Source organism: Uranotaenia lowii, chromosome 2, assembly GCF_029784155.1.
Source record: "Uranotaenia lowii strain MFRU-FL chromosome 2, ASM2978415v1, whole genome shotgun sequence".
Taxonomy (NCBI): Eukaryota; Metazoa; Arthropoda; class Insecta; order Diptera; family Culicidae; genus Uranotaenia; species Uranotaenia lowii.
In genome coordinates, this window is record NC_073692.1 from 245,459,536 (window position 1) to 245,476,942 (window position 17,407).

At 33.8% G+C, this 17,407-nt stretch overlaps 1 protein-coding gene across 1 annotated transcript in view; it reads right to left on the reverse strand.

Moving 5' to 3' along the window:
* Window positions 1–424: 424 nt before the first annotated feature.
* The window catches only part of LOC129748177 (short neuropeptide F), a 110,384-nt gene continuing 93,401 nt past the window's right edge, over window positions 425–17,407 (reverse strand). Inside the window, exons 5-7 of the mRNA XM_055742685.1 lie at window positions 13,939–14,109; window positions 13,660–13,842; window positions 425–1,233 (exon numbers count right to left, since the gene is read on the reverse strand). Of these exons, the coding sequence (XP_055598660.1) occupies window positions 1,186–1,233; window positions 13,660–13,842; window positions 13,939–14,109 (402 nt within the window). The 3' untranslated portion in view covers window positions 425–1,185. The remainder of the gene's footprint in view (window positions 1,234–13,659; window positions 13,843–13,938; window positions 14,110–17,407) is intronic.

Below are 17,407 nucleotides of genomic sequence, written 5' to 3' on the forward strand. Positions count from 1 at the left end.
CAATTCTTACATTTTAAACGGACGATTTGCTAGTTTACTTATTCCCATTCATTCGAAACGTTCCTTAACGAAAAACGTTCAAAGGCTCAACAATCTGCTGCCTACCACGCAGAAAGAAGAAAGATTGAACAAACCTTCGAAGGCAAACTTTCACAAACCGTGGGATCAGAGTAATAATTCAATCTGATGAAGACTGCTGATGGTTCCCACGTGGTTCATAAAAGTCGGAATCCGACCCGATAATTGTTGCTTCGTGACTGTCCGGGGGAACTTCAATTGTCCTTTAGCTGTAATTGCCACAGCTATATGAAACCTTTTATTTTGTCCTTTATCCGAACCCTGGATAAGCAACAGGACAAAGATGAATTTTAATTGGAGCCTAGCGACAGGGAGTTGCAATCATTCGCAATGAAACAAGACGCGGTTGTGTATTCCACTAAAAGTGAATATATTGGTTGTTTATACACATGTACATGATGCTTTTTGTTTTAAATACAATCTCTTCACATGTTCTAAAACTGACGCTTCTTGACGCTTTCGAATAAATTGTAACATTCGCTAATATAGTTTAAGGATACACCTGATCCTAATCTCTAACTCTAGTAATACTTCAACTTGGCTTATTTGATAAAGACTTTTGGGAATTGGAATGAATGGCGAAACTTGTTTATAACCGTAATTGAGAAACATTTTATTATCTTGGTGCATTTATTGGCTGTCTAGTGCCGAAAGTGTTAGAATATACAGCGTCCCTTCAGCTCGGCTTTAGTTTGGAGTCAATCTCGTCATGATTTATTTAAACAATACTGAGAATATTTGCGGGTATGCACTATTATTGACACTTATCATCACACTTAGTCTGCATTGTAATTGCTGCTGAGTTGAAGAAAGAAACGAAGTCTCTATGAGAGGATGTAACTCGATAGAATACGTTGATAAGCTGGCTATCGTTTATCCTTATATCCTACCTATATGCTTGCATACTTTTCATACAAGTGCGATTGTTCGATGAAAACTTTCATAACTATGCAACACATTACAGTTTGCCTTTCTTGATTACTGATATTAGCTATAGTTAAAATTTCCTTTTGGGGGCCAACTAAAATCAAATCTAAATTACGACAGTGAAAACTGAAAGGGAAATTCGCTTTGATTTGTCCGTTCTTGAATTCTTTGGGTCTGCAGTTAATTTTCATCCATGGCTCTTGGTTCAGTTTCCTCCGAGGTGGTTGACTGTAAGAAGGATAGAATAAAAAAAGAAAAAAGAAAAAAGAAATATAAATATTAGAAATCAATTTATATTTAGAAAATTCGCATCTGATAAACTTTAAAAGAAATTTTCAATTCTGATTCTTGAAACGGCATTCAGAATCTGAATCCCAATTCTGTATCGATGTTTTTTGACGACTGTTACTTTAATTTAAGGTGATTTTTCGGCTTTCAGTCTGTTCAAATAGCAAAAACGACTATTTATTTAACGTTCCAACGTTTCAATCCATATAGGATCGTCATCAGGGACTGTAATGTTTATTGTGTGTTAACAAAATATCAAAAAATCTTCACGAAATGAACTGATTCTTACCTAAAATGTGTCGTATTTCTTGTCAGGTTTGATTCGGCTGATCGGGTAAAGCTGTCATTTGTGTCTGTTACAATATTTTGTGATTAATTTGTGATTCTAGTGTTTTGTAGTGCTGTCTGACTTACTGTGAAAAAATCCGTACTTTCTCCTATTTTCTGGATTAAATTTCCGCAGCATCGATTTTCCACAGTCACTACTTTTCACTTTTTGTTTTGCTTTGATCTGTTATTACTAGTCCGTGCTATTGTTTTCTGAATGTTGTTGGATTTGTGTTTCTGTGTTGGTAGTTTTATGTTTTTGGTTTATTTTTCGTATGTGTTGGATGGTTTTAAAAATGTTTGCGTATGATGTATGTATGTTTTCGGTGTCTTTTTTTAGGTTTATTGCATGTTTTGTTGTTTTAATGTGGCAACTCTCCAGTATTAACAATTTGTTTTCGTTGTCACATCTGTCGATGATATCCGCTTTATCGATGTCGAACAGATGATCCATAGCTATTTCATGTTCCAGTAAGGCTGTTTGTTGGCGAAGTTGTTGAATTGCATAATCCTGTTTCGTGTATCCGATGTTCCATAATCGTTTGAGTTCATTTGTTTGGGTCCTGTGCTGTGAAATCCGTTGTTTTAGTTTCCTCGTAGTGCATCCAATGTAGCATCCTTCGCAGTTTTCCGTTTCTTGTGTTTCCTCCTCTTTCCAATGTCCTTTGCAATTTATCCTGTAAATTACATTTGTTTGTTCGTCCCGTGGTGTTTTGTCTTTTATTATCGGGAAAAGGCATCCAATAGTCTTTGCTTGTTTACTTGCTGTTCGTATATCTGCATATTCCGAACGCAATGTTTTTGTTATGTTGGCGCTTAGACCATCAATATTTGTGAGCGAGCGTGAAATTTTATTTTCTTCTGCTACCATAGCTGTTTGGATGTCACTTTTTTCGTTGAGACGATTGATAATCCCATTGATTAAACCGATTGGGTAATCATTCAGTCTCAATTTGCGAATTTGTTAAAACTATCACTGTGCCCGACGGACACTTGATGGTTTCATTCGATGTCGTGGTTCTGTTTACATCTATACCAATAGAGCTTGTACGCAAAAGCGTGATTGCCAATTGGGATCGCATCACCGCTCATACTCCCATTTGCCTCGATCTATTTTTAGAAACTATCGAGTTCTGTGTGAACAGTAGTTTCTTCTGCTTCAACCAGACTTACTACAAGCAAAAAACAGGCCTGGCTATGGGAAGCCCCATTGCTTCTCCCATCGCAGAGATTGTGGTTGATGATTTGCTCGATTCAGCAGCCACACAAAGTTCCATCCCGCTCCCACATATAAGAAAATATGTGGACGATTTATTCCTGATTCTTCCCGAAGACTCTGTGGAATATGTCCAAAGCGTTTTCAACTCACAACATAGAAACATACAATTCACCGTTGAGGTTGAAAAAGACAGAAGTTTGCCATTTTTAGACATGATGTTGCACCGAAATGAAGAAGGAAAAATCACCACCGATTGGTACATGAAACCGATCGCGTCTGGCCGTTTTTTGAATTTCTACTCTTTCCATCCACTCCATCAAAAGTTAAACGTCGCAACCGCCTTTGCAAAGCGTGTTTCATTGTTTTCATCCCGAGCAAACAACAATGAAATCCATGAAATTATTCGCACCAATTTGAGACTGAATGATTACCCAATCGGTTTAATCAATGGGATTATCAATCGTCTCAACGAAAAAAGTGACATCCAAACAGCTATGGTAGCAGAAGAAAATAAAATTTCACGCTCGCTCACAAATATTGATGGTCTAAGCGCCAACATAACAAAAACATTGCGTTCGGAATATGCAGATATACGAACAGCAAGTAAACAAGCAAAGACTATTGGATGCCTTTTCCCGATAATAAAAGACAAAACACCACGGGACGAACAAACAAATGTAATTTACAGGATAAATTGCAAAGGACATTGGAAAGAGGAGGAAACACAAGAAACGGAAAACTGCGAAGCATGCTACATTGGATGCACTACGAGGAAACTAAAACAACGGATTTCACAGCACAGGACCCAAACAAATGAACTCAAACGATTATGGAACATCGGATACACGAAACAGGATTATGCAATTCAACAACTTCGCCAACAAACAGCCTTACTGGAACATGAAATAGCTATGGATCATCTGTTCGACATCGATAAAGCGGATATCATCGACAGATGTGACAACGAAAACAAATTGTTAATACTGGAGAGTTGCCACATTAAAACAACAAAACATGCAATAAACCTAAAAAAAGACACCGAAAACATACATACATCATACGCAAACATTTTTAAAACCATCCAACACATACGAAAAATAAACCAAAAACATAAAACTACCAACACAGAAACACAAATCCAACAACATTCAGAAAACAATAGCACGGACTAGTAATAACAGATCAAAGCAAAACAAAAAGTGAAAAGTAGTGACTGTGGAAAATCGATGCTGCGGAAATTTAATCCAGAAAATAGGAGAAAGTACGGATTTTTTCACAGTAAGTCAGACAGCACTACAAAACACTAGAATCACAAATTAATCACAAAATATTGTAACAGACACAAATGACAGCTTTACCCGATCAGCCGAATCAAACCTGACAAGAAATACGACACATTTTAGGTAAGAATCAGTTCATTTCGTGAAGATTTTTTGATATTTTGTTAACACACAATAAACATTACAGTCCCTGATGACGATCCTATATGGATTGAAACGTTGGAACGTTAAATAAATAGTCGTTTTTGCTATTTGAACAGACTGAAAGCCGAAAAATCACCTTCAATTCTGTATCAGAATTTCAAATTTGAAGAATTTCTGGATTTGAATTTTGAAAAAGAATTTTAAATTTGAACTCTGAATCAGAATTCTGAATCTGAGTTTTGATATGAATTTTGAAATCTGAATCTAATTTTGAATCTTAATTTGAATCTTAATTCTAAATCCTAACTCTGAATATGAATTCTGAATCTGAATTCTGAATCTGATTTCTGAATCTGAATTCTGAATCTGAATTCTGAATCTGAATTCTGAATCTGAATTCTGAATCTGAATTCTGAATCTGAATTCTGAATCTGAATTCTGAATCTGAATTCTGAATCTGAATTCTGAATCTGAATTCTGAATCTGAATTCTGAATCTGAATTCTGAATCTGAATTCTGAATCTGAATTCTGAATCTGAATTCTGAATCTGAATTCTGAATCTGAATTCTGAATCTGAATTCTGAATCTGAATTCTGAATCTGAATTCTGAATCTGAATTCTGAATCTGTATTCTGAATCTGAATTCTGAATCTGAATTCTGAATTCTGAATCTGAATTCTGAATCTGAATTCTGAATCTGAATTCTGAATCTGAATTCTGAATCTGAATTCTGAATCTGAATTCTGAATCTGAATTCTGAATCTGAATTCTGAATCTGATTTCTGAATCTGAATTCTGAATCTGAATTCTGAATCTGAATTCTGAATCTGAATTCTGAATCTGAATTCTGAATCTGCATCTGAAATCTGAATCTGAATACTGAATCTGAATTCTGAATCTGAATTCTGAATCTGAATTCTGAATCTGAATTCTGAATCTGAATTCTGAATCTGAATTCTGAATCTGAATTCTGAATCTGAATTCTGAATCTGAATTCTGAATCTGAATTCTGAATCTGAATTCTGAATCTGAATTCTGAATCTGAATTCTGAATCTGAATTCTGAATCTGAATTCTGAATCTGAATTCTGAATCTGAATTCTGAATCTGAATTCTGAATCTGAATTCTGAATCTGAATTCTGAATCTGAATTCTGAATCTGAATTCTGAATCTGAATTCTGAATCTGAATTCTGAATCTGAATTCTGAATCTGAATTCTGAATCTGAATTCTGAATCTGTATTCTGAATCTGAATTCTGAATCTGAATTCTGAATTCTGAATCTGAATTCTGAATCTGAATTCTGAATCTGAATTCTGAATCTGAATTCTGAATCTGAATTCTGAATCTGAATTCTGAATCTGAATTCTGAATCTGAATTCTGAATCTGAATTTTGAATCTGAATTCTGAATCTGAATTCTGAATCTGAATTCTGAATCTGAATTCTGAATCTGAATTTTGAATCTGAATTCTGAATCTGAATTCTGAATCTGAATTCTGAATCTGAATTCTGAATCTGAATTCTGAATCTGAATTCTGAATCTGAATTCTGAATCTGAATTCTGAATCTGAATTCTGAATCTGAATTCTGAATCTATATCCTGAATCTGAATTCTGAATCTGAATTCTGAATCTGAATTCTGAATCTGAATTCTGAATCTGAATTCTGAATCTGAATTCTGAATCTGAATTCTGAATCTGAATTCTGAATCTGAATTCTGAATCTGAATTCTGAATCTGAATTCTGAATCTGAATTCTGAATCTGAATTCTGAATCTGAATTCGGAATCTGAATTCTGAATCTGAATTCTGAATCTGAATTCTGAATCTGAATTCTGAATCTGAATTCTGAATCTGAATTCTGAATCTGAATTCTGAATCTTAATTTTGAATCTGAATTCTGAATCTGAATTCAGATTCAGAATATAGAATTTTGAAATCTGCATCTAATTTTGAATCTTAATTTGAATCTTAATTCTAAATCCTAACTCTGAATATGAATTCTGAATCTGAATTCTGAATCTGATTTCTGAATCTGAATTCTGAATCTGAATTCTGAATCTGAATTCTGAATCTGAATTCTGAATCTGAATTCTGAATCTGAATTCTGAATCTGAATTCTGAATCTGAATTCTGAATCTGAATTCTGAATCTGAATTCTGAATCTGAATTCTGAATCTGAATTCTGAATCTGAATTCTGAATCTGAATTCTGAATCTGAATTCTGAATCTGAATTCTCAATCTGAATTCTGAATCTGAATTCTGAATCTGAATTCTGAATCTGAAATCTTGAATCTGAATTCTGAATCTGAATTCTGAATCTGAATTCTGTATCTGAATTCTGAATCTGAATTCTGAATCTGAATTCTGAATCTGAATTCTGAATCTGAATTCTGAATCTGAATTCTGAATCTGAATTCTGAATCTGAATTTTGAATTCTGAATCTGAATTTTGAATCTGAATTCTGAATTCTTATTATGAATTCTGAATCTGAAATCTGAATTCTGAATCTGAATTCTGAATCTGAATTCTAAATCTGAACGCGGAATCTGAAATCTGAACCTGAATTTTGAATTCTGAATCTGATTTCTGAATTCAGAATCTGAATTCTGAATTTTAATTTTGAATCCTAATTTTGATGCTGAATCTGATTTTTGAATCTGAATTCTTAATCGTGGATCTGTATTTTGAATCTGAATCGGAATCTGGATTCTGAATCTCTATTCTGAATCTGATTTCAATTTGGATCTGGATCAATTTTCTAAATGATCCATTTCTTATCCCTAATGAAGTGAGTCACAATTTTGAATCCGATTGTTGAAGACACATTTATTCGATGCTTTTGGATCATTCAAATGATTCATATTTAAATGTTTTGGTTTCCATCAGTTTTGATTTTGATTTGAAACTCGTTTAAAATTTGAAAGGGTGTCATGTGCAATCCCGTTAAGGCACCCGTCTATCGGTTTTATATATGAAAATAAAGCTCCAAGTTAAACGTTTCATAAGTCATCTTTTTCTTTTATCAAGTGTGATGAGCTAATTAAATGAAAATGCTGAACATAATTCCTCACTGAGTTAATTTGGTACTCAGGTGAGTGTGTAACCACTATGAGTTTAACGTGTATGTAGCATCGTCTCGTAGACATACGTTTCTCTCTATTCAAGAAGTGACTGAACAGAAAGACTCCACGCCACTTGGCTAACATTCCTATCGGTTAAGTTTATCTACCAGAAGCTGATGCGGGAATAACTTTACCCATTCCATAGCTCATTTCGACACGGTCGAATTTTATTGTGAATGGAGCTGACTCACAGCACAACAAAGACTTGAAGCAACTTCTTAGATAGATATTTTATCTGGAGAGATGTACTATTTTTGATTTTATCGCATCTCTCAGAGGTATTTTCATCCACTTTGGGTTGAATGCGGTTAACTTCCATTGTCTAAGTCTTAAGCTAGGCGTCCAATCACCGTCGAAATGTAGGCAGCACTCTACTCTAATCAGACCACGTTGTGCCAGCTAAATGTTATGGCAAGAGTTTGTAGATTGTTTCACATCCGATGATCACAAGGATAATTTTCACCTACTCCATCCGGATTATGTTAATTTGTGTCTAGCTTATGGTGTAAATTTAACGCCTTTGATAATTAGTGCCGTAGGGCCGTGGCCAGGTTCAGTGTTTGTATGTTGATCCCCGTCTTGTAGGTGAGGATGAGGACTGTTTGTACATGTGCGGAGATATTATTTGACCGGAGTGATAAACGTTTTTGCAGACGTAAGCATCAGGGGAATTCAGAAAAAAAAGAAAGGAAAGGGGAAAAGCCACACACAAAAAGGCAGAGAAGGCGTTTTTCGCTGCAAAGCAATTACCGGTGAAAGCAACAATCGCTGTTAGTTGGTTGTGTTGGATGTATCGCGCGCCCTGTTTAGTGAAGTTGGAGCTCAGCAGAGAACCGCAAAGAAAGGCTCTGGGGGCTAATGACGGTACCGCGAACTACAATGAAATGGTCGTGTTGGCCGTAACTGGTAACATGTGTCTGCGAGGATGATGCTTAAACTTTTTAACGATTACAAACATTGAAACATGGTTTTTTTTTTCAACAAAAGCACCTTTCTTCAGTATGCGGACTTAGGAAAAAAATTCAACATAGTTGTCATTCCAGAAAAAAAAATGAAATTCTTGTCATCATTAGATAGATTAGGATCGTATGAAAGACATGTATACACATTGTATGTATGTACATAGGTATGTATGTACATACAATGAACATTATACATATCTTTAGGTCAGTGGTTGGCAACTTGTGGCTCGCGATGTGGCTTTTTGAGTGAAAAGTTGTAGCTCTTCAACGTCAATTGCAAATATTGTATATTTCTGTCAAATATATACCAAATCGGAATAAACATCATTAACTTTGACGAACAGCATTTATTTTTGTATCAAATTAAAATAACGTGTATGACTATCAAATTTAAGTTTGAAAAGAAACATCAAGACAAGCGAAATAAAAATTATCAATTCAGAAATCACAAATGCAAAATAGTTTTTCAAATTGAGACAAGACTCACATGGAATGATTCTTAGGTGGTCCACAGAGTCTTATGAGATTCGTTTGAAACCCTATCAAAATTATTTTAAGATTGGTTCAATTCTCTTTGTAGACTGTTTTCAGAACAACCGTAGAAGCTTATTTCGAAGCCATTAGACGCTCTTTCAGAAATCTTGAGATTGGTCTGAGACTGCTTTTAATTTGACCTTAAACTTTTTTATGACTTACTGAGACTATCTGAAAGAATTTCGAGGCTCTCTGGAGCCCTTTTTTAGATATTTTAGTTTCTTTTAAATTGTCCTTTTAAACTTTTTAAAGATTGTTTCGGGATTGTTATGACTGTTGTGAGGCTGTTTCAAAACTCTTCTAAGATTTATTTACAGTTATCAGGACTCTGGAGATATTTTAAGGTATTTTGGAGACACTTTTACGACTGCTTTGAAACTCTTTTAGGATTTTTTTCCCAGAGAAGATTGAAACTCATTTGAGCCCATTCTTTGGAAATTTCTTCGACTTTCTTTTTAATCTTTTTTTTTCAAAATAACTTCACACTCTTAAGACACATAAATCAGGACTCTTCCGAGACTCTCTTAAGACTCTTTGATGTCTATTGTGGGGCTCTATCAATATTCTTCTGAAAATTTAAAGATTTTTAAGTAGCAATCTGACTGTGAAGAACTTTAGAATCAACATACAAGAGTTGAGAATCATTCACAGCTCTTGTTTTCTTTATATGTTTTACTTAATATTTTGGTTTCAGAGTCAAAATTTCACAAATTTCACAAAACATTTCTAAGTCCCTTATATTGAAGATTCTATTTTTTTAACAACCATGAACAACCATGACCACAATTAGTTAAGATTTATGCTTTTAAATTTAAAAATTTAATATATGTTTCAGCCTGTTTAAAAATTTAATTAAATTCTCTTTTTAAACTGAATGAGGGCCAGAAAACAGAAAGAAAACTTATGTCAATCGTGAGAAACAGAATAAAATCCTACAGTGTTGCAGAAAAAATTCAAAATTTTTAAAGTTCTCTTTAAAATCAACCCTTTGTTTCCAAAATCTAGTGCTGCTGGAGACAAAGTGTGAAAAACTTTTGTTTTTTTAGGATTTTTAATTGAAATTGCGAATAGAAAAATTTAGAAGTTTTTGATAGACATTGCATTGCAGCTAACAAATGTGGCTCTTTCGAATTTTGAGATTTAAAAAAATTGAAATTTTCGGCTCTTCTTACTCAAAAGGTTGCCGACCACTGCTTTAGGTTAATCATAAATATTATTGCTTTTGAAAAAAAAAAATCACATTTCTTTGAGTTTGAAACTTAACTTGAAAGCAGGCGAATTCTGTGCACAAATGTTGTAGTAAACATTTAATCTGTTGAGTGAAACTTATGTCAGTCAAAAAAATTGCAGTTTTTGATTGTTTGTACATTTATGAGGCCCTCAGAGCCAAAAGGGTAATAGTACAAAAATGTTTGATTTAAAGTTATCAACGTCAAACGATTCTTCATATATCAATATATATTTGGTAATTTTTTTAGACTTTTTCAATTATTTATATATTTATACACTCGAAAAAAAAAATGATAAATGGTCAAACACAACATCTTAAAGGTGTGTTCCTAAAAATTTTCTTTCATGCACTTGTACTCCTTTGGCTCAATGGGTTTAATATGTAAGTGATGCAATGCCTCCTAGAGATTAATAGCTAATGTTGGTCAATTGAACACCCATGTGATTGTAATTGTTCTCAGAAAATATGCATCATGCAATTCTTAGATGAGTTATGAAGTTCATGTAATTTTTCATCTCAAATCTATGCCATGCCTTCACGCAGGCGCTAAATATACTATTAATTATTCATTATTTTGGTATTTTTATAACCTTTTATTATAATTAGATTATACTCTGTTGTACGCTGGCGACTTTTTCGCTTTTTAAGGTAGTAATAATTTAAGCAAAATTCTAAAAAAAAAGTGAATTGTCCAGGAGCTTCTTTAAAACCTTTGGGATACTAAAAAACGCCTTAAAATGCTGTTATCTATTAGAGACGAGCCAGCCAAAGGCTGAAAGTCTCTCAATGAAGACAAAAAAAATGCTGTTATCTATTCACATAGTTCGTAGAAGCGTTATCATTCACTTTTACACAGTAAATTTTAAGAAATAATCTTGAATTATGAAAAAAAAACGTAAGGGGTAAATACTATTCTTATTTCGCCCATTTTTTGCATAATTTTGGTACTCAACGTCAATAATTGTTCTACTAGATTTATCCGTTGAATAATTTCATTCAAATTGTAGAAGTAAATTTTGGTGATTTTTAACCATTCATATTTTAACAAGCAAAAATATAGTGGTACTTGTTTCGATTTATATATTTCATATGCGACAGACATGACTTGGTATTGTTTCATATATGATGAGAACAAAGTGTTGTAAAAGTTTTTAGTCTACATTGAAGAACTCAGGGCATAAGAACGATTTTTGAGATAAACTGAAAAATGATGAAGATGCATATGGGACAGTCTGGCGAATAGCAGCAATTTAGTGATGTCAGAAAAAGTTGTGAAGCATTTTTTTGTAATTTCTGAAGATTGTAGAATTGTCATATTTTAAGCATTGTATGATATCTGAAACTAGAGGTTTAAAAAAATAAAAATCAGATTTTATTTTTCATGTTGATTCATCAGAGTTATCAATGATGGATTTTACTCAAAATTAACACATTGAAACTTATAAACGACTTATCACTAAAACTAGAAATGATAGATAATATTTGACAAAAGATGCGAATTCAGGACATTAAAATCTTTTAAAATCAGCTATTGAACATAGACTTAAAAAAATGCAATTCTTTTGCTCAATGTTTTTCATGAAAATCTTCTTCATAAATTAACAGCACTTGTAAGAGCTAATTCGTGTTTGAGTGAAACAAATTGAAAATTTGTGTGGGATTGGAATTGAGATTTTTTTTTCGTAAATTTGATGATGGTAATACTCAATAATTTGCGTGAAATTGCTAATGACTGAAGCTGTAATTGCTTTTTTTTAAACACATTTTGAAACGCATTAAAAAAATGGAAAACATACATATGAGTACTCTGCCCCTACTCGCATAACAGTCCCGTATTGTTAGCGTTTCCTATCCATATGGGACTGTTATGCGAGTAGGGGCAGTACTATGATTTAAAATAATTTCAAAATGAACGCTTTTTAACAGGAATAAATAACTCAAATAAATTTAAACAAGTCAAGATGAGCTCTTGGAAAATTGCCTTTAAAATTGAGGAATCTGTTTTTGGAAAAGTATTTCTTTTTTGTTTATATGATTGATGGACATTTTTACCAAATTTTATCCATTTGACAGAACATGGAACTATTTTTTTGAAGCTGATGGTAACTTTTTTTTCATATTTGAGCCATATAATGCATACTAATCAATTCATAATGGTTCGGGGAGTTTGTTTTTATATTCATATTCTATTTCAATATTGTTAAACATTGCAAACTACCTGAATACCTCAAAAATTCAATTGGCAATTATATAAATAATGTTAAAAAAGTTGTTACTAATTTTAAACTATTTTAATTTTAAAGAACTTGAAAATCAATTTCGTTTGTTTGCATAAATGTCTTAGTTAGTGGCAGTGATAAATGAAATTATTTCCATCGATAAAAATTTGCTAGATTCATAATTCATGCAATTAAAAAAAGTAAAACAGGAACAGGAAAACTCAATACGTATTTTACTTTCAATTCAATCATGTTCTATGATTAGTTCATCAATTTATTAAAAACCAGATGAATTTAAAGTAATTTTTAATTGTCTTTTTTCATTTTGATAAATATACAAAATATATCCAGTCGGTTCACCAAAATTTGAAGAGTGACAAAAGTAGCAAACATGATGTGATGTTAAGGGTTTTACGGAAACCCTTAGCCGGGATTACGACACTAGAGGTTTCTTAGTTTTAGAGTTTCACTAAAATTTGATTGGAGATTTTCAACTTCCAGTTGAAAGTTTGGAAGAAGGGATTTTTTTTTGATAAATCATTACATTTAATAATGTGATTTACTTCTCAGATTTAATTACCTACTTATTTAACTGTCGTTTTGCATTCATTCCCAGCTCTAATATTATTTGAATTTCTTGTTCCCATAACAATTTTCCACTTTCAATGTCTCATAACTCTGTTAGTTGCACATAAATTTTATTTTACATATGTTTGGAGTATGTTTCTTCCAGTTCACATTTCTGGACAGCCATATCCGATGTTTATGGTGGCTTCTTGTCCTTTTACTACTAGCCGTAAATAGAACGCGCAATTTACAGCTGCTGGCATTGTTTTTCCTCTCGAGCACGCCATAAAAGGAATTCCTAAACAACCATACGCGGGTGTAACATTTATTGCAAAACAAGTGCCACCTACCTACAAGGGATGCTGCTGATGTATGAATAGAACATATTTCTCATTGAATGTTTCTGCTTATGTAGCAATTTTTAAATATGAGTTAAAATTTCGTAATTCAATGTATTTTCGCTTCTAAAGTTACTGTATTGTAACATAGTATGTTACAATTTTTTTTCATTCAACTTCAACTGTAAGTAGTCATGCGACATTTTTGAATCGTTCATTCAATACCTACAGTGTGGAGTTTACTATGAGCGTAATTTTCAAAGCTTTGTTTATATTGATATGATGTAAACGGCAGGTTTTGGATGACACAAAGCATGAGTTATCCTCAAAACAGTTACCTATTTATCGTCCCATTCGGGAAAATATATGGATATCTATGAAATGCAACATTATCTAGCTTTAGCGAGTAAAACTTACATCTCCTGATTCCACTAACGCTGGGTCGTTCGTTTGTCCAAATTGAAGATTTTTTGCTGCCGTCTGTCCATTCAGCTGATGCTCGTTAAAAACTGCCCAGGAGGGATCGCTTCGACCGAACCGGAGTCGCAGCTGAGGGGCTCGAATTGATTTCTGTTGCATGACATCGTCGGCACTGTGGAACTGTGCATAATATGAAAGAATGATGCCGAAGCAAATTAGGTCACTCTCTATTGCACACTTTCCTAAACAAGCCTGAAGCTGAGAATCGAAACTTACCAGTCCACCTCCAGAACGACCCCACCGGAGCCTTTGCGTTGGGGCTCGCTTAACGAAGTTTTCTTCGAGCAGGGCATTCTCGTTGAAAGATGTCCACAGTGGATCGCCTCTTCCGAATCGTAACCGTAATTGTGGAGCCCGGATGGATTTTTGATCGATAAGATCGTCTTCCTGATGAGTGAGAACAAATAAACAAACAAAATCACTATGAAATAGGTTTGTTTCCCCTACACTTCAATAAAGGTATTTATAATATATTCAGCGAAATTAATGTTAACTAAGTTCGTTGGAACAGGTGTAGCTGATTCATTTAAATTTTGATAAACGTAGTTTTTCTGGTACCTTTTTTCATGTGTACGAATGGTAAGAATCAATAATGGGAAAAATGGGGCGTGAAAATCCTTGAAGTTTCAATAAAAATTATCGAAATAACTGAAAACGCTTTTCAAAGAGTATTTTAAAACTTCAAAGTGTTACGAAAAAGTAGCTCTTTCTTATTTGTTGATAATTAATGAAAAAAGTGATTATAGTTACAGTTTACGGTAACTTTTTTAAGTAATAAAAAATGTAAAATGTGAAATGGGGAAATTATTCATCGTCAAGCCAGAAAATTTCCCCACAGCATTATACTTTTCGATGGCTATAGAACTATCACTTCTTCTTCTTCTTTTTTTCTCAACATAGACAAACATGCATTGCAGAAATTATTACGGCCATGCCAACCATGTTGTAAATACCGCGAAAGATACTGATATGATGGAAGGAATAAAACGTGGGGTTCCCTGCCTAAAGCTTCATATAATTTTTTTTATAAAAATAATTCAATGTTATAGTCTAAAACTTGGATAAAATGTTGGATCTCACCAGATAAGTTGTCTCCGAGAGGAAACATTTTTAACTAATTTGGATCCGTGCGTCTATAGTTGGCAGGAGCAACGCCTACTTCACCTCTCTCGATGGCTACTGAACTATCACGAAACTAATCTCAACTAAGAACAAGTTCGCTGGTGTTGGGAAAAAGTGGTAGAAATTTTGTCACTTTTTGCACATTTTGAAAATTTTGCCATGCAAAAACACTTTCAAGATCTGTGGCCTTCAAATTTTTTAACAACACGTGTTGTAGTTTCGGATGGTGTGATGTAAAAATAGCAATATTTCTATCACATACGGCTGAAATAGAAACAGTGCTGTAAAAAAATACAACGCTCAAAGACCTTGAAACCATTTTTGCATGGTAAAACTTTCAAAATGTCAAAATTTCTACCACTTGCTCTAAGAGCAAGTTCACTCGTGTTGGGAAAAAGTGGTAGAAATTTCGACACATGTGGCTCATTTTAAAAATTCTACCATGAAAAAATGTTTTCAAAATCTTTGACCATTGTATTTTTTTACAACACGTGTTTTATTTTCGCATGCTGTGACGCAAAAATAGTTTGATTTCTATCACATACGGCTGACTTAGACACAGTGTTGTAAAAAAGTACAACGGCCAAAGATCTTGAAATATTTTTCGCATGGTAGAATTTTAAAATGTACCACAAATGTCGAAATTTCTAACACTTTTTCTCAACACGAGTGAACTTTCTCTAAGGATGTTGAGTAGATTTGGATGATGGAAAAATTATTATTTCCAATCTTTTAGAAAATTTGTATTTGACCAGCTGTGTGTAGATATTAGAATTAATTTGAGCGTACTCCCCCCACCCTCTACCCCCTCCTGCTGTAAATCCAATTAAGGATTTAGCCATTTATCGAAGACTTTGTAAAATTTTTATCCAGGACGGTTTCGATGAGTACAAAAATACAGGGTGGCCACTCAAAATCAATTTTTGATTTCCCGCATTTTTCCCGTTTTTTTCCCGCATGGTCTCACGAAATTCCCGGTTTTATACAACAGAAAACTAAAGAAATTTTCGAATATTCATTTTTGAAACCATATAAACTAAAATCGATTAAGCTTTCTTTTGGAGGTTTATGATATTTTACATGATTTTTGTTTCAGTTATGTTAACCAATTAATTCCTTTTTCGATTCGCTAATAAGTTCCATCCAAAAATGTCCAATCGTTGTGTTTTTCTTCGATATCCCGAAATGATGTTTTTATTGAAGATGAAGGTATTGCATATAATTGTCCGAATTCGTCCTTAATTTTATCGGCACAAGCTCTACTTAAGTGTTGCTTGTCAACAAATACTTCTAGACACAGGTCTTAACGTTTGTTGGCAAATTCTGGATAGTGTGCAATCTCATCGGGATTAACGCACGATAAATACCGAGTGATGAGATAAGACACGGGAGATCGTATGGCCATTTTATTCAAAAATCCACAGTAAAACGAACGACAGCTATTTCTGAATACAAGGATATCCTTGTCGGAAACATGACCATTAGACTGAGTCGATTTGGGATCATTTTCGAATTTCCCAAACCCTGGGGTCTTAAAAGCTTCGTCTTGGTCCAAAACTCATCCATGTTTTCTTGCAGAATTTTTAAGTATCGTTTACATGAGTAAATTTGAACTTTTAGGTTTGTATGGAAGAATTTAATATTTTGCACTGAAAAATCAACATCGTTTCTGTTTCTTTTGTGGAGCCGAGCCAGCTGATGGTTTTTGTGCCAATTTATAAAATTCCTAAGGGAAATTTTCCGCTGAACAACTTTGTCCAAGACCTTAACTTTGTATCTCATTAGGCAAAAAAGTTATTAGCAGTTAAATAGGGGTATGTCTTTTCGCATTGATACACATAAAATTCAATTGACAAAAAAAATCCCAAATCGACTCAGTCTAATGACCATACTCTTTTGCTTTCTTAATTGCCGATTTAGTTGAGAATCCAATTTCTACGCTTCCAGGAGGTAGAGGATTTATTTTCGAGAGTTCAATTCCAATAAGTGTTTTTGATTTTACGTTTAGTCGTTCAGGCTTTACAACTTTCTCCATCAATGCTCTTACAAGCCCGGTTAAATCATCGAAGAGAAACGGAATTATCAGTGCTTCTGTCTGATACTCGCGTAAAAAGGACTTTAGTCCCAGCAAATTATCACCTACAGCTTTAGCAACAAGGTCGAATACCTTCGACCGGGAAATCGATGGAAAAACAACAAACCCTTTGAGGTACGGTAGCATTTTGGCAGCACGTTCATTTTCCACCTACCGAACGTCACAAAATTTAACGGAAATATAGTTGAACCCGTTACTGCAGTATAATCTGCCCTTCTAAGAGGAATATTTTTGAACAGGCGCCCTCAAAAATTCATCCAAATTCCATTCACTTTTCCTCAGTCCCTCCTTGAACGAGTTATGTACAGTGTGAAGTCCAATGGTGAGAATCTCGTTCGCCGGATTCGAAACAAGTTCTTGTGCCTTGCTGTTCATATAGGTTCAACTAGGTTTGTGTTTTGATTCCAGAAGCGCGCACCAATATCCATTTGTTGCTTCTGCACAATCTTTTTTAACGATTCATCAAAT